Source organism: Phocoena phocoena, chromosome 8, assembly GCF_963924675.1.
Source record: "Phocoena phocoena chromosome 8, mPhoPho1.1, whole genome shotgun sequence".
Lineage (NCBI taxonomy): Eukaryota > Metazoa > Chordata > Mammalia > Artiodactyla > Phocoenidae > Phocoena > Phocoena phocoena.
In genome coordinates this window covers 96,051,390-96,072,107 of record NC_089226.1, presented here as the reverse complement: position 1 = coordinate 96,072,107, position 20,718 = coordinate 96,051,390, and the positions used below count along the sequence as shown (strand labels likewise).

General features: G+C 36.4%; 1 protein-coding gene across 5 annotated transcripts in view; it reads left to right on the top strand.

The window, feature by feature from the left end:
* The first annotated feature begins 1,329 nt into the window (after positions 1-1,329).
* PHF21A (PHD finger protein 21A) overlaps positions 1,330-20,718 on the top strand; it is a 153,116-nt gene continuing 133,727 nt past the window's right edge. For all 5 annotated transcript variants that reach the window (XM_065881956.1, XM_065881960.1, XM_065881959.1 and 2 more), the window contains exons 1-3: positions 1,330-1,383; positions 5,513-5,545; positions 7,727-7,792. In XM_065881956.1, coding sequence (XP_065738028.1) covers positions 1,330-1,383; positions 5,513-5,545; positions 7,727-7,792 — 153 coding nt within the window. The remainder of the gene's footprint in view (positions 1,384-5,512; positions 5,546-7,726; positions 7,793-20,718) is intronic.

The following is a 20,718-nucleotide window of genomic DNA, read 5'->3' as shown; positions in this document are numbered from 1 at the left end:
CTGAAGTTAATGATTTCACTATAACTCTGTTAAATCAGGTTTTAAAGAATTTTTAAGAAAACTTAGGACTTTATCCATAGATAAATAATTTTTAGAAAGTATAAAGATTATGAATCTCATTGAATTGGCATAAGGAGTAACAGTTCTTCTAACTTCCTGATTGTTCCCTTCCTCAGTTTGTAAGAATGCTGAAAAGCTGCTCTAACTACAAGTTTTATAGATACAAGGAAGAAAGGAGAAAGAAGTAAAGTTTAAATTTATTCAAGTAAACTTTTGCTCCAGGGACAGTACCTAAAATCATGTCTAAGGCCACGTTCAAGAAAAAAGAAAAACATGAAAAGAGAAATTAGCCATTGAGTTAATTTAAATTGCAGTAGTGATGAGCAGAGCAGAATAGGAAGGTTCACATTCGCAAATCTAGACTTTTGACATTGTCTCCACCTGCATTTATACGTGCAGCCAAAGAGATGCACCGGCAGGCTTGAAAAGAAGATGGTGTTCATTGTATAGCTGGAAAAGTCTGTTCTGTTGCTAGACCCACATCATTTGTTGTGCACGATAGGTTTATTTTTTAACATCCCTGTCATAACTTTGTGGAAAGCAGAGTTCATTGCAGTGTGTTTGTGTTAAGTATTAATTTGTTAAATGTAAACCTTTAAATTATACCAGAATTGCCCCTGTTTTGAGTTGCTTTATTTTTTAAATAGAGTGAGAGGCCATCCAAATTGTGAGAGTGCTCTGGCCTTCTTTAACCTCTGAGAGATCCTGAACTCTCCAGTTCACTCTGTGTGATGGTTAAAAATGTATGATCATGTTGTTATGTGTCTCTTTCTAAGAACAGCATGTCCTGGATGGTTGTCCTCTCCCCCTCTAGACTCCCAACGCATCCAGGACAGAAGAGGTCTTGTTCAGCTCTGTATCCTCAGAAAGTAGTATCTAGCGTGGTGCTGAGCGCCTAGTAAGTGCTTAGCTGTTTTCATGACCAGATTAAGCACATTTTTTTTCCCATTTCTTACTTATTTGAAGTGTTTTCTAGAGGAATGCTCAGAGAATAAAACCCAGAAATTTTTGGTGCCAATTCAGAAAAAAACTACTCATTTTGGAAAGAAATCTGTTTGGGGAAATTTTTTGCCCTGTGTTTAGTCGACGAAATATTTCGACTAATGTAATTTATTTTATCTAACGTATATTTCCTTTATACCCAACATAATGATCCAAAACATTTTATGATCTCTACAGCTGCAGTAAGAAGAGGAGTTTGTTATTTTAAACAGAGGCTGAAGAAACTATAGAATTAGCAGACATAAGAAAAAGTGGAGAAGGTAGAGGATGGAGTTGCAGACTCTACAGGAGGCTCTTAAAGTGGAAATTCAGGTTCACCAGGTATGTTTCATTCATGGCTTCTCCCACATCATGTTATTAGTAATGGCTAAATTAGTAAACAGGCTGTCTCTGATTTTTAGTAGAGCTTTTAATCGTTTTTCAGTCACTTGTCCAAGAGTCATGTTATTTGCCTTTTATTACTACTCAACAAACTCATTGGTAATATTTTTGAGAACTTTAATAAAATATTCCTGACTTCTCTTCCAGACAAAAGAACTAAAAATATTCTTTTCCATATAACGAAGGTGTTAAAAAAAAACCTCTCTTTTTTATCTGTTTTTTGGTTCATCTGAGGGACTTTGCTCGTGTGACTTAACTTGCATATTTTATTTGTTTATTTTTCAAAATTTACTTTATTGAAGTATAGTTGATTTACAATGTTGTGTTAATTTCTGCTGTACATCAAAGTGATTCAGTTATGCATATATATATATATATATATATATATATATATATACCCATTCTTTTTCGTATTCTCTTTCATTATGGTTTATCATAGGATACTGAGTATAGTTCCCTGTGTTAACTTGCATATATTAAATAACAAGAGATATTTAAATTGACTACCATGTATACTGAAGTTTTTACTCATATGTGATTTGGGGACATACTCCTCCTCTTAAGAAATTTTGAGATGGCAAAGTTAATATTCTGCTTTTAGTTCATCCTCACAAGACGTGAACAAGTCAAAATAAGACTTTTCTTGGAAGACTCATGATCTAAATTGAACTAAATTATTAAAAATTAGAGTTCTTAAATATTACTTTTGTTTCATATTTTTAATTCAAGCATACCAATTTTATAAAAATTATAATTATGAAAAAATTTAATGTTTATTGTTTAAAAATCTAATTTAAAATTTAAAATTACATTTATTGACTCAAAAGGGATATAATATTCTTCCTAAAGTTATCACTCTCAATATTCACATTATTTTCCTGTATATTTAACTGTTTTTTTAGCATAAAATTAATAGCTTTTATATTCATCCTTAATTATTATATAGCATTTTGTTTGTATGGTAAACATTTATTTATGTTTATCAGTGTTGGTTGATAGTCTTTTAACGTATAAAGTATGTAAGATATTTCACTCCAGTTATATTTAGAACCCTTTCCTATTAAAAAAAGTTTAAGTATTAATAGTAGGGACTTCCTGGGTGGTCCAGTGGCTAAGACTCCACGTTTCCACTGCAGGGGACACGGGTTTGATCCCTGGTCAGGGAACTAAGATCCCGCATGCTGCGCGGTGTGGCCAAAAAAAAAAAAAGTTTTAACAGTAAATCCAAGTGACATGCCTTGCTTGTAAATCTGATGCTGTTATTCTGATTGGATACATGATAACCTACATGATCACTGATCATGACAAGTTCAGGGATGCCAGAAATGACATCAAAGTAAGCACTGGCTATTAGGCTGAGGCCAAAGTCAGATTGTACATTTGACTAAATACTGGGGCAGAAGCCACCCCTTCATCATTTCCACTTAGGGAAACTAGGGCTGAAAATGAGCTTACTGTATAGAAGGTATGTCCTGAAACTACCTGGTGTTGCTGTGGTAGAAGTATACTTTTGTTCTTTATGGACCGAGATGATTTAAAAAGTAGTGACGTACACGTGGTTGTTATTGAATGAATGTTTACATAATAATGGCCTGTGATGGGCATCTCATCTTTTTTGGGAAATTGCCTTTTTGATTATTCTTATGCAGATTTTTTAAACTTTTGGAGTATTTTTACTCTACATGGAACAGAGAATAGTATAAAGCAGAGGTTAGCAGACTTTTTGCAAAGGGCCGGAGGGTAAAGTATTTTATACTATGGGCATCATTTATGGTCTCTGTCACAACAACTCTGCTCTGCTGCTGTACACACAGGGCAGCCATAGACAGTGTATAAATGGATGGGTGTGACTGTGTCCCAGTAAAACTTTATTTACGAAGGCAGGGTGCCTGTGGGCTGTAGTGTGCCAGCCCTTGGCTTAAACTATATTCTCATGAAAAATTGCTGCGTTCTTACAATAGAAAGTAACTTCACTTTGATAACACACAACGTCACTTAAAGTCACTAGGGATTTGGATGGTCTAGTTAAGTTGCCCAGCTTGTTCTGTCCTGCCTCTAATGGTCTGAAATGCAGCTTGCTTGATTATAGGTAGAAAAGTTGGCTTATTTATTTCCTCCAGAGGCAGAGACTTACTTTGGTTATCAGTTTTTAAATTTCAGTGTCGTGGAGGAAAACCTTTTTCAGCTTTAAAAAGGCAACTTTAGTATAGTACTCCACTTCCTGGTGGCAAAAGCAGAAAGGAAAATGAAGGACTTTTTTCATTGAAGAATGTGGCTAGCCTTTTAGGCTGCATTAGTAAAAATGTATATGTATAAAACCTTATGTTTCTATTTCCTTGAGTTCTTGGAATGTGTGTTATTACTATTTTGTAGATTAAGACCAGGATATAGAAGAGTTACCACTGTCATATATGAAGTAGACTATAGTAACATATACCTTGTGTATTTGGAGGTCACATGGTTGGCAATCTCAGCTATCCAAAATGTATACCTTAGCACCTGAAGTAAGGTTTTTGACAAGCTAGAATAAATGTTAGAAGTCACACAAGATTATACATTTTACTCAAGGGGGATTTCTTAGGCTATTCACTCATCTTAGAATTACTTCACTGAGTGTATCACAAAGCAGCTCAGAAGTAGCAAATTGGAATTGGGGTTCAGGGGCTCTTAGAGGGAGGCATAGTAATAGTAGCAAGATTTGCTAGCTGACTGCTTGGCATTAAGGAGTAGACTGAAAAACTCAAATGCAGGCACAAGAACTCTTTAGGACACAGCAGTTTGGGGCCTTTATTGTAAGGACCTTTTTGTATTGTTTGCAGAATAGTATATTGAGGTAATCATGCCTCTAAGGGTCATTAAATGCTGCTTTTTTTCTATTTAATAAGGCAGATAAGTATATAATATATTTTAGAAAGGTTTTATTTTATGACTAAAAACTATTATTTATTTATTTATGACTGTGCTGGGTCTTCGTTGTGGCGTGTGGGTTCTTCATCGCGGCATGCGGGCTTCTCTAGTTGTGGCGTGTGGGCTCCAGAGTGCGCGGGTTCAATAGTGCGGTGTGCAGGCTTAGTTGCCCCGCAGCTTGTGGGATCTTAGTTCCCCGACCAGGGATTGAACCCATGTCCCCTGCATTGGAAGGCAGATTCTTAACCACTGGACTACCAGGGAAGTCCCTATGACTAAAAACTTTAAAAGTGTCTTGTCACCCAAAGAGAGGGACAGATTTTTCAGCTATGTGAAAAATTCACTTGGAGAACAGCTTATTCCTAGATACTTTTAGGACTCAGCCTTCTGACATTCCTTTATGCTTCAAATTCTTCCGTCCCTGGTTATTGTTACCTTTGGGCAGTGATGCTTTTGGAAGTTGGGTTAGGTCAGTTGACATCCATTTTTCTTTGTTTTTCATTTTTTGGACTTACGTGTTCCCTAGTAAAGGTCTTTCTCATTCAGTATTCTGGTAATACTCTCCTTCCCACAGGAACCCAGGTAGGTAAAATTTTGCATTACTTTTCCTTCGCTTCCTTACTCTCAAATACTGAGCATCACTGCTCCACTGAGTACATCCCCCCTCCCCCCACAGAGAGGACAGTGGCAGAGTCACATCTGACACTAGGCTCCTTCTGTGAACCAAACCCACAGACTCGCCAAATCTGTTTGCTGTATACAAGCAGGCCTGTTTTTGTATGGGAGCACCTTCTTTCCAGGACTTACTTGGGACTCTAGACAATGACAACCTTTTAAAGGGATGTTTGGCTTTTGGAGCATTCAGCTTATTTAAATTGTCTTTTAAAAGCTCCCCTCCCCCAGCCCGTCTCCAGATTTGTTTAAAGGCGGGAAGCTCTTCGTTTCAAATATAAAGCGATAGTTTGAATTTTTTTTTTTATTATTAAGAGGAGTGTTTCATTAACTTTTTATATGGATCACAAAAGCTTTTGGTCTGTTCTGATTGTGGTATTGCTTATTTTTTTGTGTGGGCTGAAAACTCTAGATTTTGGGGGCTGAGCCTGATTAGTCATAGTGAGTTTATATGTAAGACTGATGGCTCTTTTTCTCTTTTTATTATCAGAAACTGGTTGCTCAAATGAAGCAGGATCCACAGGTAAAATACTACTTTTATTCATTTAATTTTTAAATAAAAATAATTTAAAATAAAGTGACCATAAAATATTAAAATACAGGCAATACTTAGGTTTTAGAAATTATCTCATCTGTAACAGCAATTTTTTTTAGTACATTGGTCTTCATGTTATAAGAATTAAGAAAGCTCCAGTCATTCTATTATAATATAGCTATCATTTCATCTTTGTTACTGTTATTTTGCTTGTATTTTATGTTAATTGCTTTGAATATTTTGGGAAAAAGAATTGAGAGTTAATACTCTTCATATAGCTTAAATTTCATTTCCACAAGCCCACTTACTCAAAATCAGAGTTTGCAAGGCTTTCTGTAATCTCAGAATTATTGAATATGGCCCAGAACCATTTTTATTTTCTCGTAGTTTATAGCATAGAACATTTAAGTACTTAATCTCACCATGTTCAGAATAGAATTTTAGAATAATTTTTTAAAAGCATTTTTAAAAATTTCATTTTTGAAAGAGCCCTTAGAGAGGGTTTTAAAGAACCTTATATAGTAATTCATCAGGTGTTACCTTTTCTTTAAAGTCTCAGGGGTTTTTGGCTCAGGCATTTTATTTTCTATCCCTGAAGAGAAATCTTCCTAAAAATTTATCTTGTCTTTAATTAGTATATTTATTCTTCAGGCAGTGTCTCTTTTGCGGCAATTAGACAGTGGGTCATAAGTATGGAGAGTATTTATTCAGACATTCTCAGGATTTCTCCCTTGCATTTGTTTACTCATAATCTGTTCACAGAACACCTACCTAGACCCATTGATGGTGGGGGGTGTGTGTGTGTATATGTATATTTGTATATGTACACACACATTTTTTTTTTTTTAGCTTGTTAAACATACCATACATGCCTCATTGTAAAGTTAAGTAAAAAAGCTTCTTGGATTAAAGAATGGTACTGAGGCAGATTGATTTTTGGAAGTGGGAAATGATATTCATTTCTGCAAAGTTAGCCCCCAGTGGCTTAACTATTGTGTTTTTAACACAAACCATTGATTCTGAGAGCTGGCAGTGATATCCACTTAACTCCTCTTTGACAGTCCAACTTCTTTGAGAAGCTTCTCCATTTTAATTTTTTTTAATATATATTATAATTTAAATTAGGTGTAGGGAACCAAGAGTCAGTAGACCTTAGATGAATAGATTCTTTTATATTTAATATGGTAACCTATGTTATCAGCAGCTGAAATATTGTTAGAAAACTTCAGCATTTCTGATATAGCTGGCAGTCATGTAACAGAGCAGTCTTAATGTGAAGAATCTGAGGGGGCAGTAAGTTGCTGGACAGTCTTGTGGGTGATCTCATTAGAGAGGTCTTATATCACATGCTGTCACAAAAAAGACCACATGGAGTAAACGTGAAGGGGAGGATGTATGCCCCGACCCTGTCAGAAGACCAGGCAGGATGAATTGAAAGAATTGCATGTGAAAGGGCGAAGGAAAAGTAGTCTCTCATTGGGGTGGTGTTCAATCTGCTAGCGATCCTGTTACATTAAGCTTTTGAAAACTTTAATTTTGGATTTTTCTCTCATGTGAGTAAAAGACAAGCACGCTCAGTGTATCTCATTTAAAATAGTATTCTTTTCTGATTCCTAACATTTTAGAACTGAGAAGTTGCCCTGGTAGTCAGTATGTTAATTTGAATGATGTAGTGTTTAAGGCAGTTGCAGCACTGACAGCTTTTCAAATCTAGGCTAAAATAACAAATGTACTCTACTAAATAAGGGAGAGGGCAAGCAGAGAAAAACCTTTTTTTTTTTTTTTTTTTACTGATAATGCCGTTAAGCATGCAGTGTGTTCATACTTACAACTGATTAGTGGAGCTTTAGGTTTTCTGTCAACTGTTACTTCTTATGAAGAATAACTATTTTAGTAGAAAGGAGTAGTATTACAGTACAAAACGCTGAAATAGAAAACTTCTTGCAATTGCAAAGGAGCTCACCCCTGTTCTAGTGTTAGCAACCTACATTTAGGATCTATGCACTGGGTGGTGGTAATATGACTACAGTTTAATGCATGACAAATATGATTGGCTAAATGCTTAAGATTGCTTCATCATTTGTAATACAGTTTGCATAAAGTCATCTTGCTACTCTTCTGTTAACAAATGAAATATCTTCCTCACAGATATTTTTTCTTTCCAATCAGAATGCTGATTTAAAGAAACAGCTTCATGAACTTCAAGCCAAAATCACAGCTTTGAGTGAGAAACAGGTAGGGGAAAAAGGAGGGGGGGGCATATTTTTAACATTGTGTTCTAAAGATATGTCTGCTCGAGGCTTCTAGGAGAACTGCTATTTTTCCTCATGTGTGAAAATAAGTGTGGGCAGCCAGACTCAGTTTTAATTTTGTTTGAGATCTGTTTATCTATTTTTATTTTTGGTTGAAATCAGTCTCTAGAGTACCCCATGGGTATATGTTACTGGCAAATATCTAAAAGCAGGGTGGCAGGCTGCTGTTAACTGTGTTAATTAAACTCTGTAGTTTACCCATAGAGGATAGGGGCAGAGAAAGTTAGTGGGAGTATGTGATAGAGAATCTTAGAGTTGCTGGATGTGCCTTGTTACCTGTTTTAAAGGCTTGAGATGACATTGAACTTAACGTGGAGTGGTTGTAAGTAGATTGCTCTAAGTGTAGATCTCCCATTCTGATTATTGTCATTCCTTTATGTTAATCTTTGTCAGATATTGACCTACTATTATGTGAAAAAACTTTGGTGGAGCCTTGTTAGATATATTCTATATAGGACAAAAAAAGAACATCTTGCTTTTTTTCCCAGGGACATCTGGAAAGTGTTCTTTGGAATTTCTTGTATAATGACCTCCACTTCGCCAATTTAGGCAGCTCCTGCCACCAGGTGGAGTGTGACAATTGATAGAGCTATAAGTAAACGTCTGTGGTAATCTGACAAAGCATTTGTTTTCTTGTTCCTTCCCTACCACTCTCCCTCTGGTTAAAAGGGGTGGTTTTGGAGTAGATTAATGTGTGAACCAAAATGATGAGGTGATTTGCAATTGATAGTTCATGCTAGTGATATCTTATTGAAGATTTTTAGCTATATAGTTCTCAGTTATTGATTCTTGTGTTTTTTTAAAAACTTTTATTTAGTGAAATAATAGCAATGAGAGTAATTTATTCCTGGAGATTCCTGATTGTGTTTATATTATGTATTGTATTGTGTTTTCATTTAACTAAGGGGAGAAATAAATTTTGAGAACTATGTGGAATAGATACGAATCATAAATGTTTCAGAATAGAATCTTTTTCCAAGCTTAGTGAACAATTGCTTTTTCTCCGCTCTCCTATTCTAATGCTTCTGCATTCCCCCATTTTGTCTTCTTCAGAAAAAAGAGGTATTTTAGATTATGGAATTGCCAAACTAAAATTGGGAGGAGGTAACATGGTGGAGAACAATTTGTAAGGAAAAATATAAACAGAGTTTGTTAGACGTATTTGGCTCTGAAAGTGATTCATTTCTCTAAAGTCAAAATGATGTGTGTTAGTGAAAATGTTCTAGCTTTAAAATTCTGTTAGCACTGAGCCTCCTTAAAATTTCAGGGTTAGTTTGACAAGATGCCAATGAATGAGTCACTTTTGCTGAAAAATTCACGTGTTCTAGCAGGGAAAGAAGGTGAGAACTGATTAGTGGAGTAGGGGATAGGGGATGTTGTCACAAAGTTAAGACAACCTAAGGCTACATTTGGGGAAAATGGGGCAATTGTAAAAAATGTACATTTATTTGAAATTTTTATGAGAACTGATGTAAAGATTTGGTTTATTTCTGTAACTTTTTATTCTTTAATTTTTTTTCTGCTAGGTACCTCACTTAGTAGAACATTGCAACCATTTATGTCTAGTAAGACGTTTCATCAAGTGGCAAACTCTGTCATCTGAACTAAGTTTGGATTTTAGAACCTAGAATTTAAAAAAATGCGTGTAGCATCAGGAAAATCTTAGGTATACAAAGTAAAGAAAGCTAGTGTCAGAAACTAAAATGCAGTCTTGGCAGTTTTTAAAGTATTTGCTTAACTGTTGAAACAACCTTTTTGATAGAACAGAATATGTTTCATTTTTAGGTAGGATAGTACTTGAAGGAAGCACAGCTATAAAATTCAAAAGCTGGTCCTTCCTCAGACCTAATTCCAACATGAAACACTGATAATTTTGTTTAAAATAGTTTTATTTTAGAACAAACTCCCAATGCTGTATGCCCAGCTTTTTGTTTTTCCTTCTCAAAAGATCTACTTAGCCTCTGGCAAAACTTACTGATTTTCCTTCTACTTTAATAACTGAAATCTGAATTACCTTACTCGCATGACTAATAATTTAATATTAAATTTTTGGTTGTGCGAAAAAATTTAAATATGGAAAAGTTCAAAGAATGTCATATTCAAGAACTAACAGCTATTAACCCTTTGTCATATTTGTTTCCGTTCTTTTTCTATATGCATTTTTCTATAATCATTGTTCCAAATCCACTTGAAAACTTAATTATAGAAATAATAAAAAAAAAAAAAAAAAAAAAAAAAAAAAAAGAAATAATAAAAGCATATGTTCTCTTATTATGCTTTATTAAAGAATAAAACATTGCAGATAGTCACCGATTCTCACAGTAGGCACGTATTAGTTCTTATTTGTTATTGCTACCTCAGTCTTTGATAATTATTCTGTTTCTTCCTCAAGACTAATTACAAAATGGTGCACTCCGTTTCGGAAAATATAGTCTTTACTAAGCATCCTTCATGGCTAAAACTCAGTGCATTTCAGTGAACTCTTGTTAGATAGTTCCAGTGCCTCAACCTATAATTTGAGATTTCTGAACAGAAGCTCCCCATGGCAGTTTTTGAAGTCATCTTCTTGACCCGCAGGGCTTTAATTTGTGGTTGACAGGTTTTTTTCCTAAACGTTAAAAGTATATTTATATATTTGGCTGCGTCAGGTCCTAGTTGCGGCATGCAGGATCTTTAGTTGCGGCTAGTGGGATCTAGTTCCCTGACCAGGGCTCGAACCCGGGCCCCCTGCATTGGGAGCATGGAGTCTTAGCCACTGGACCACCAGGGAAGTCCTTGTGGTTGACAGTTTTAACCCAGACTTGATTAGCTAAGTAAATTATATGTTATATAGCCATTAAAAATCATGGTTTCAAAAATGTTTTAATGACATAAGAATGCGCTTATGGTAAAATAAATGAAAAAGCACATGCAACTTCATATGCATTACAATTCCATTTTTGTGTGTTGTGTGTATATATGCATGTAGGCATATAAGTGTGTAAAAACAGCGTCAGTATAAAATGTTGTTGCGAAGTGATGATTTACAGGTAGTTTATTTTTTCTTTATAGTCTTATGTATATTTGCCACAGTCTCCACAATAAATACGTTTCCTTTTTATAATCAGAAATAGACAAGAAACAATTATTTAAAAAAAAATTTTAACACCAAATTCTTGTCTTTTCCAGGGAGGGTTAGCATTTAAAAATCTAATGACATTCTCCTTATGGTTTATGAACCACTCTAATCAGAGAATCCAACTATTTTAAACACTACTAGTACTGAAGTGTAGAAGCAACTGTTAATTTCTTTAATAGCATTTGTTCTCATTCTGCACTCCTCCCCTCTCATTTTTGACATGTATATGTGGTCTTTTGCTTGTCATAATGGATATTCTAATATTGGAGCCAATGCACTTACTTGCTTTAGTGCTCTGCTTTCATTCTAATTCATTCATTGTAGAAGCAATCTTAACATCCCAGTTTGTTGCTTATTCCTACTGAGATTCAGGCTTAGGCCATAGTAGTTTCATCTTTGATTTCCCCCGCCTTGAGGGGTTTGCCACCCCACCTCCCTTCACCTGGTGCTCTCCTGGCCAGGCATCAGGTAGGTTGCAACTTAAAAGTTACTTCCTCAGAGGACCTATCCCTGAAACCCCTTCCTCCTGTCAAAACCAACAGTTTCTATTATAATCTCTCATTGAACCCTTCATCTTTCCTTCATAGCTGTGCCATTTAGGATTAGGTTCAGCTGTGGATGACTGAAAACCCAAAATGAAAATGACTTAAACAAGGTAGAATTTTATCTGTCTCATGTGAAAGCTCTGTAGGTGTAATAAGGCTGGTGACAGTGGTTCCACAGTGCCAAGGAACCCAGGCTCCTCCTATTCTTTTGCTCTGCCATTCTCAGCATGAAGCTTCCACATCATCGTCGAAAATAGCTGCTCCATCTGGTAAGAAGGGGGAAAGCAAGCCCTTTATTTTTAAGGATGTTTACTGGAAGTTGCATGCCTCGCTTCCAATTAGATCCCATTGGTCAGAACTTGGTCGCATGGCCCCAGGTAGGAGCAGGGAATGCTGGGAAGTATAGTCCATTCCAGGTGGCCATGGGCCAATAAAATTCAGTGAGCAAGTACTGAGTAAGAAGGGGGAAATAAATGCTGGGGATAATTAGCAATTTCTACCACAATAGTTTATCACAATTTGTAATTATATATATATGATTATTATTTTTTAATATCTGTCTTCCTCACTAGACTGTTTCAAGAAGTCAGGGAACATACTTATTTACTTTATTCCAAGTATAGTATTTAGCATAAAATAATATTTAGCACAGAAAATCATTTGTACTTCTTAAAAGAATTATTTTATCTACCTGATCTTTTTCTCTACTTGTAGATTAAACAGTGCATCTTGCTTTTTATACTTTTTAAACTTAAATATTATGAACATTATCATACATTTTTGTGTGTTCTTTAAGAACGTAGTTCTTTTTTTTCCTTCAATTTTATTTAATTTAAGTAATTTATTTTTGCTGCACTGGGTCTTAGTTGTGGCACGCGGGATCTTCGTTGCGGCATGTGGGATCTTTTAGTTGCGGCATGCGGGCTCTTAGTTGTGGCATGCAAACTGTTAGTTGTGGCATGCATGTGGGATCTAGTTCCCCGACCAGGGATCGCACCCGGGCCCCCTGCATTGGGAGCGTGGAGTCTTAACCCCCTGGACCACCAGGGAAGTCCCAAGAACATAATTTTTAATAGTTTTAAATATTTAATAGTCTGGCTAGATCATAACTTATTTAACTATTCACACTGTTGTTTGATGATAGAATGTTTTCAGTTTTCTGTTGTTTATAAATGTTGCTATGATAAATTCACCCTAAATATGTGAATCTGTTCTCTCTAATTGCCCCAGGATACATTCTCAGGTGTGAGATTATTGGGTGTATTGGTCAACTATTGCCATAACAGTTCTGCATAACAAACCAGTGTTTTATTGAGTTACAACACTAAGGGTTTATTTTCACACTGGGTTTGGATCCTCCTCATCTAGGCTGGGCTTGGCCAGGCAAATCTACTTCAGTTTGTGGGTTGGTTGGCCTGCCTCAGGCTGTAGGTTGGGTTAGATCTTCTCTAAATGTGTTTGTTCTGAGGCCTATCATGAAGGGGCAGCAACTACCTGGGGCATAGTCATATCATGGTTTATCACCAGAGTGTAAGAAATAAGCCAAACTACCAGAACATGTTTTAAGCCTCTGCTGGTATCAAGTCTCATTAGCCAAAACAAACCATGTGGCCAAGCCTTGCAAAATTACATGACAAAGGGTGTGAATGTATAATTTTATGACAGAGAGAATATGAAGAGTTGAAAGCAATAATCCGTCTACCATTCTTGGTCAAAGTGTATAAAAAAACTTTTACAATATTTAAAAAAAAACCTTTTATTACTTATTTCTAAATAATCTCCAGAAAAGGCTGTATCAGATTAACAGCATATATGAGAGTAAACAAGTCTTCCCCGAGAGATACCTTAGCAGGGGCCACTAACGGGGAAGCCCTTTGCTAATTTGGAAAATGGATTAATATGTGTCTGATGCTTACCTGAAGGTATATTTTTCATGCCATTTGTCCATGGTACAAATATTCCATAGAATTACCTTTTGATTTTGGGTTTTGTTTTTCTTTCACTCTTTCCTCTATTTTTCTTAATCCTTTTGAGAGAGGTAGACCCCGTCATAGTCTTTGGTCTTTGCTCCTGGCTTGCTTTTTTGATTCTGTGTTTAAAAATCATAGTCTCTATTCCTTACAGATTGCTCAACATAATACAAGATGAAATACTTTTCTGGGTTTAATAAATAGTTGCTGTTCATGGAACCATTCTCATTTAAAATTTGAACATATTTTAGTTAAGTGGATTCTGAAGCCTTTGGGAGAGAAGTTTCTGTTTCTGCCATAACTAATTATGTTTCTGATACATAGAACAACATAATTTAAGCTAAGTAGGTGACTTGAACAGTGGACTGGGTGTGGGGCCGGGGGGGTGGGGCAGGGGGACATTGAGAGTTTGATTCTGTTCCTTACTCTGTCTCAGACTTGTTGGTAAGATTTTGAGTTATTAAGTAATTTAATACGTCTGTTTCCTTAGTTATGAAATGTTTGAATAATGCCTTTTAAGAGTTAATGAACATGTATCGAGTGCACTGAATATTTTTGGAGGTAAGTTCTATTTAAATTGAAATTGTTAGCTCTGGTCATGGTGGTTAACTTCATCTCATATGTAATACCTTTGTCTTATAAGTAAAGTACTGCTTTTTTAAGGAGCTTAGAACATTTCACATTTAACTCAGTCATGAGTACATCATTGTAATACATAACTGGGACATGGACTATTTGTGACTTAGCCACGATTAGATAATTAATTGTATCAGATTCACGACTAGAATCCAGATCACTGTACTATTTGTTAAGTTTTATTTAGTAAATTATATTCTTAAATTGCTCTGTGGACCTTTATTACATATTTTTTGAAATAGGACATTAGGCACAATAATTACATTGCCTTTAAGCTCCATTGCCTTGGAGTCATGTAAGTGAATTAGTTCTTGTAGTTTCATACTGGTAACCTGATACATGACTGTCTCTAGCCTCTGATACCAGTAACCATGGAAAGTTACCCTCTCTCATTCATAACTAAACTAGTGTGATTGACATGTCACATTAGAATTTAGAATTGTTATTTTCTTAGAGTTCCTTGAATTATAATGGGAGTCTGACCTCATCTTTATCTAAAGTTCTTAGGATTTAATCTAGTTCATCCCCTCCTGCACACTATTTATGTGAAACCATTGGTCCAAATGTTTGTTGAGTTTACTGACTCTTGTGTGCATATGTTCCTTCTCCCTTGCACCAAATACAGGAAATGTATTATTTCAAATTCCTCCTGGTGAAATCCTGTTGTCTTATAATAAACCAAGATGAGACAAATGAAGGGCTCAGAAATACAAGGCAGGAACATAAAGGTTCTGAAGATTGAAGGTTGTCTGCCTTTGATGTGACTGTGGTTCCCACTGCTGCGTTATCTCCTGGGTCTTTTTAACCTTTATTCTCAGAGTGCAGTTGTCTCTATGGCCGGTAGTTGTAATCTGCTGGTCAGAGATTCGATTATCTCTTTAAGATAGAAAAGCTTGATGAAGGAACTCATATTTTAATAATATTGTACCATGTTAGTGTAGGACATTTTACCTGAATGTGGTGGAGGAAATCAAGTGAAGTGGGTGACTTGTACCAAGTGCAGCAGTCTGCTAGCTGAGTAGGTTAGAGTAATCTTCTCAGGTCATCCTAATCATTTATTTTTGGTGCTGGTAAGTGCAATGACTTAAAGAATTCAGTTTGAAAGTTTTAATCCTCATCATCAGGTGTTGCATGTCTTGACACTGGGCTACTGGTATCTACTGTATTTATTTCCTCTTTACTCATCTCTTACTTAACAGAGAGCAATTGCTTCAAGCTATGAAAATCTAGTCAAAGCCCAAGTTTGTAGCCCTGTGTTTAGGGACTCTTCACTTTGACTCTTTGGAAAACGTTAATCTAATTCTTGGGTGGTAGGTGGTGTACACAACAAATGCTTAACAGGGCCTTAGCCAGTATAATTCTGACTCTACCTTTCCACTGTGTCAGTAAATTAATTTGTGCTTTTAAATAATCAGTTCATTCTAATTTATTCCCTTCTCCCTGGGATCTGTGTACTTTTCAAATTTCTTTATCATTCTAAGATTCTGACTCATCTGTTTGTTCCATATCCATTTGTTGAAAGTTTTCTGTGGTGAAGGGCGTGGTCCTAGGCCCATGGGAGATGCTGAGAATGAAAACCTTACAGTGTTACTTCCCTGTGACTGGTCATCACCTAAAAGATGTGCAAGCTCATTAACCCTGACACCTTTGGCAACTCATTCTTTTTTTTTTTTTTTTTTTTTTGCGGTATGCGGTCCTCTCACTGTTGTGGCCTCTCCCATTGCGGAGCACAGGCTCCGGACGCGCAGGCTCAGCGGCCATTGGCTCCCGGGTCCAGCCGCTCCGCGGCATGTGGGATCCTCCCGGACCGGGGCACGGACCCGTGTCCCCTGCATTGGCAGGCACCACTGCGCCACCAGGGAAGCCCTGGCAACTCATTCTTGATCGTTTCTCTTGCATCCTTTCCTGCCGTACATACCCCATAAGTTCCCTGATGTCACCTTTATTCACTGGAGTCTCTAAAGACTTCATGCGCTTGTACGTGCTGTTCTCTACAGCTGAAATTCTCTTTCCTCTTAGCCTGGTAAATTCCTGCTTATCCTTTAAAGACCCAGTTTAAGCAAAGATCCTCTAAAGCTTCCCTTGACTCTTGTCCACACTCCAGGCAGAGTTAGAGATCCGTCTTCTGTGTACTCGTGGTGTTTATGTCTACCTCTCTTATTTGTACTTATTGTGTTGTATTGTAATTATATGTTTGTAAGCTCCCTCGAGGACAGGGAGTGTGTCTTGATCATGTTTGTACCCCCAAAGCCTAGATGGTGGATATGTAGGCAAGCATTTTTGAATGTATTAATTCATTATGCTTTCAAGAAGCTAGTAATCTAGTAAGGTGGCCCAGTATGTTGAAAGTCCATAAGACATTTTAAGACATTTTACCATTAAAAGGTACCACTAAGACATTTTACCATTAAAAGGAGATTTCCATTCAAATAGTTAAATTCCCCCTTTTTTTGGGAAAAAATATTCTCAATATTGTTTCCTACTTAATGCTTTAAGAACATTCAATAACGTTATTACCTCTGTTCCAGTTCAGAGCAGCTTAATCATAGTTCCAGGAAAGGAAAACTTTTATGAAGTGAAGTAGCATAAACTAGTAAATGAGCCTGGGTCCAGCAATCTGGAAATGTAATATATCTAGAAACAGTGTCCTCTGCATCATTGCTACATCACTTACCTCTTTCTGTAGTACCTCTTTAGGTTTCTTTTCCTGACCTTATAAAACATGCTTACATCCCTGGTATTCTTGTAAACAACAACAAAATTCCTTCCTTTGTTTCTTAATTTCTTTCTGCCATTGTCCTCTCTCTCTCTACCCTCCATCCCTTCATTATTAAACTTATTAAATTATTAAATATTATTCAACTCAGGCTGTATTTGGTACTACATTTTTTTTTTTTTTTTAGTCCTGTATGAGCCCCACTGCAATCAGTTTCCATCTTCATTCTACTCTGTTGAGCTCACAGAAACTTCCAGTAACATAATTGCCAAATCTAAAGGAAGTTTTTCACACTTCATCTTACTTGAACTAACTGTAGCATTTCATATTAATGACCACTTTCTTCTTCAGAGAACCAAGAACCTTCCTTTCCTGGTTCTCCTTTTACCTCTTTGAATGCACCTGCTCAGTTTCCTTCTCAGGCAGTTGTTCCTCAGCCTACCCTTTAAAAACTAATATTCTGTAGGTATTTTATCCTTGTCTTCCTTTTCATCTTGCTCTATTTTTCCCCTGTAGGTGATATCCTGCCTTAAACCACCACTGAATGCCGCTGGCCTCCAAATCTTTATTCCTCTTCTCCTCTCTTACCTGAGGTCCAGACAGATGTGTATTTTCAGCTTCTGCCTGCTGGATGTCCCAAAGCTCTATATTCTCCAAACAGAATCCTATATCCATCCCTCTTCAAATTCTACTTCTCCTTCTTTCCCTTTGTGGTTAGTGATACCCCATTCATCCAGTGGCCAGGCAGAAACCTGGAAATGATCATGGACTTCTTCTCACTCTCCCTTGGTCTCTCATCCATAATTACGAAGTCCTCTTTATTCAGGCTCCTCAGCATTGCCCATACCCTCCTACTCCCTTTCCATGGCATTGCCTTGCATCCAGTTAGTATGTCTTATGATTCAACTTTTCCGCTATTTTCAGGATGATCTAAAGTAAAACCCTTGTATGTTGCTTTCCTGCTTGAGATCCTTCAGTCAGTAGCTCACCTTCCCTTGTACTGTAGGGAAAAGTCCAAACTCCTTATGATGGCTCAGAAAACCCCTCATTATCTTGTCCATGCCTGCCTCTTCACTGAACTCATACATACCTTTTCCTCCAGACTTCCACATACTTAATTTTCTTGGTTATGCTCCGTTGTTTCTCTGACCTGGGATGTTCTTTCCCATATTCTTTGCTTAGAGCAAACCTGGAGTTACCTTCTACCCTTTGACCCAGTAAGCTAATTTTTAGGGCCTTATGGTTCAGAAATAGCCACACAAAAATTGAAAACAGCTGCAAATAAATCAGGGTGCAATTAGCAAGTAATACATAAGAGCTGTATATGCATATTATGAGGTACTTAACTGAATAGAAAGATGAATGGAAGGGGAAAAAAGCAAATTATAAAACAGATGTACAATATGATTCATTATTTAAAATACAGAATATTTAAAAACCATGTTTGTATATATGCATTCATGGTCATTCATACTTGGAAATACATGGGAAAACTCTAGAATTATTTACGTGGAGCTGTTAACAGTGGTTGCCTCTAAGAAGTGGGATTCAAAAGAGGTGACCGAGGACGCTGGCACTTTTAACTTTGTATATTCTTTTTAAATTTGTTTTTAAAATATTGAAATATAGTATAAATACAAAAACTACACATATATGTATATATTTATATATATGTACATCCAGCTCAAATATATTTTTACAAACTGAAACACCCAGGTAACTAGCACCCGTATCGGTATCAGAACATTACCATCACCACAGAAACGGTCATGTGCTTTCTTCAACTCACTACCGCCCTCCACCAGAGAAACCACTATTGTGACTTCTAACAGCCTAGGTTAATTTTGCCTATATGAAAGCAAATAGGGTGTACTATTTTCTGTCTGGCTTATTTTGTTCAACATAATGTTTGTGAGGTTATATGTGTTTCTTTGGAACTGTTTTTTTAAAACTTTAAAAAATAATTATAGAGTCACAGGAAGTTGTCTTCTGAAATTTTAAATCACTGAAGAATAAAAGTTTGTCATCTCCTGGATATACCCACCCTGAAGTCTCTTGGCATTGTTAAATGTGTTCTCTTGTGAATTGATAGTTCGTTGCTCTGTTGCTTTTATCACATTTCACTAATTATTCGTTTGTATGCTTATCTCCCTTCCGGATTGTGAGTCCCTCAGTACTGTGTTCCTTTCATCCTTAAAATCCAGTGTATACCTAGTGCTTCACACACAGTGATACTTAAACACCACTTGTCAAAGAAAAGCAGTACATTCTAGTCTGTGTGTTCTAGTCTGTGTGTATTTACTGGTCTTGCCTATTGAATTTCTCTGAATTGATTTCCTCATCTGTAATATGGGCATTATAATTGCATCAGTTCCTATACTTTTAGCTGCATGTAATTGAGCATCCAACTAAAAGTGGCTAAAATAATAAGTGGACTTACTGATTCACCTAATAAGAAGTTGCTAGAGTTTTCCAGTTCAGCATCTCAGCAACACCATTAGAACACACGTTCTGGTCATCTTTCTGCTTTCTCACCCTTAGTGAGTCAGCAAACATTGCTTGTTGTCACAGGATTGCTGCTGCAGCTCCAGGCTTTACATCCTCCCGGTTCTTCTTATATGTCTCTTCTTAAGAGCAAGGAAAAACTTAATTAGAAGTCATTCAACAGACTTTGCATCTCATTGAGTGCAGTTTTGTCACATGCCAATGTCTAAAGTAGTGACTGGCAGGAATAGTGGGGTCCAAGACTGATTTGTATCCTGGAGCTGAGGATTCGCCTCTCAAACATTTGGACACTGGATACACAAACGAAATTCGTTTTTGTTAGCAAGGAAACAGAAGAGATGGAAAATAATGGATTTGAAAAGGCAATCAGCAAAGTCTCTCTCCATCTATAACAGTTTTCTCTACTAATGTAAGTTAATATAATGTATATTTGAAAGATGTGTGAGGCCTTAGTGGTTGTTACTGGTTTTGTGGATTGTTTTAGAGAGGTTTCCCTTTGCCACCCTACCTAGCAGCAACCTGTTTTAGGGCAAGGAATGCAAAAGTAATTTTGCTGTTCGCTAAAGTAGTATATTATTGTAAGGTTAAATATTATTGTAAGGTTAAATCTAAAATAATGTAATTTATTTCAAATGTGAACTATAAATTATTTTAAAGTTTTTTGATATTTAAAAATTAAAAAATTGTAAACAATCATTGTCAGGTTATTAATATTAATAGTCCATGCCTTTGAAGCATAGCAGCCTGGTTAACAATAACCTTCACCCACCTGCATTATTCAGGAAAGCCGGAGTTTATCAAACCCAATGGTATTCATGGATTTCAGGTTTTTAAAAGGTTGAACACTGTAAATGACAGGCCAAATCACAGATTCCTTCATTTCCTTTTTTTTAAACAGAGAACCAGACAGAAAAAAGAAGCTTGCTCTTGAGCTACCGTTGTCTTCATACGGTAGCTGGTTAGATGAGAGGCTGCCCTGCAAAATTATCTTTACAGAAGACAAGTTCCCCAGAGTTGATGTACTCTAAGTTCAGGAAACAAATGTTTGTGTGAATCAGCAGGGATTGGGTAAACTCTCTCATACTAGCTCTGTCTGAAAATGACAGAGTGATTATTAGTTTCTGTCAGTTAAGCACCAAATATTCCTTTGCTCTGAAAAATGAGGCCCTAGAAATCAACTGTTATGTTTAACTTGTCACCTTTTTTCCCACACCCACTTCCATCACCTTTTAAAAAACCCTCTCTTGCTTTTGCCAAAATAAATTATATCATTTTGACCAAGAAGAACACTAAAGGTAGAGATCAGTTCTGAAGTTACCTCTCCTATGAGCAGTGAATGATTATTGCTGATCTCGTTTT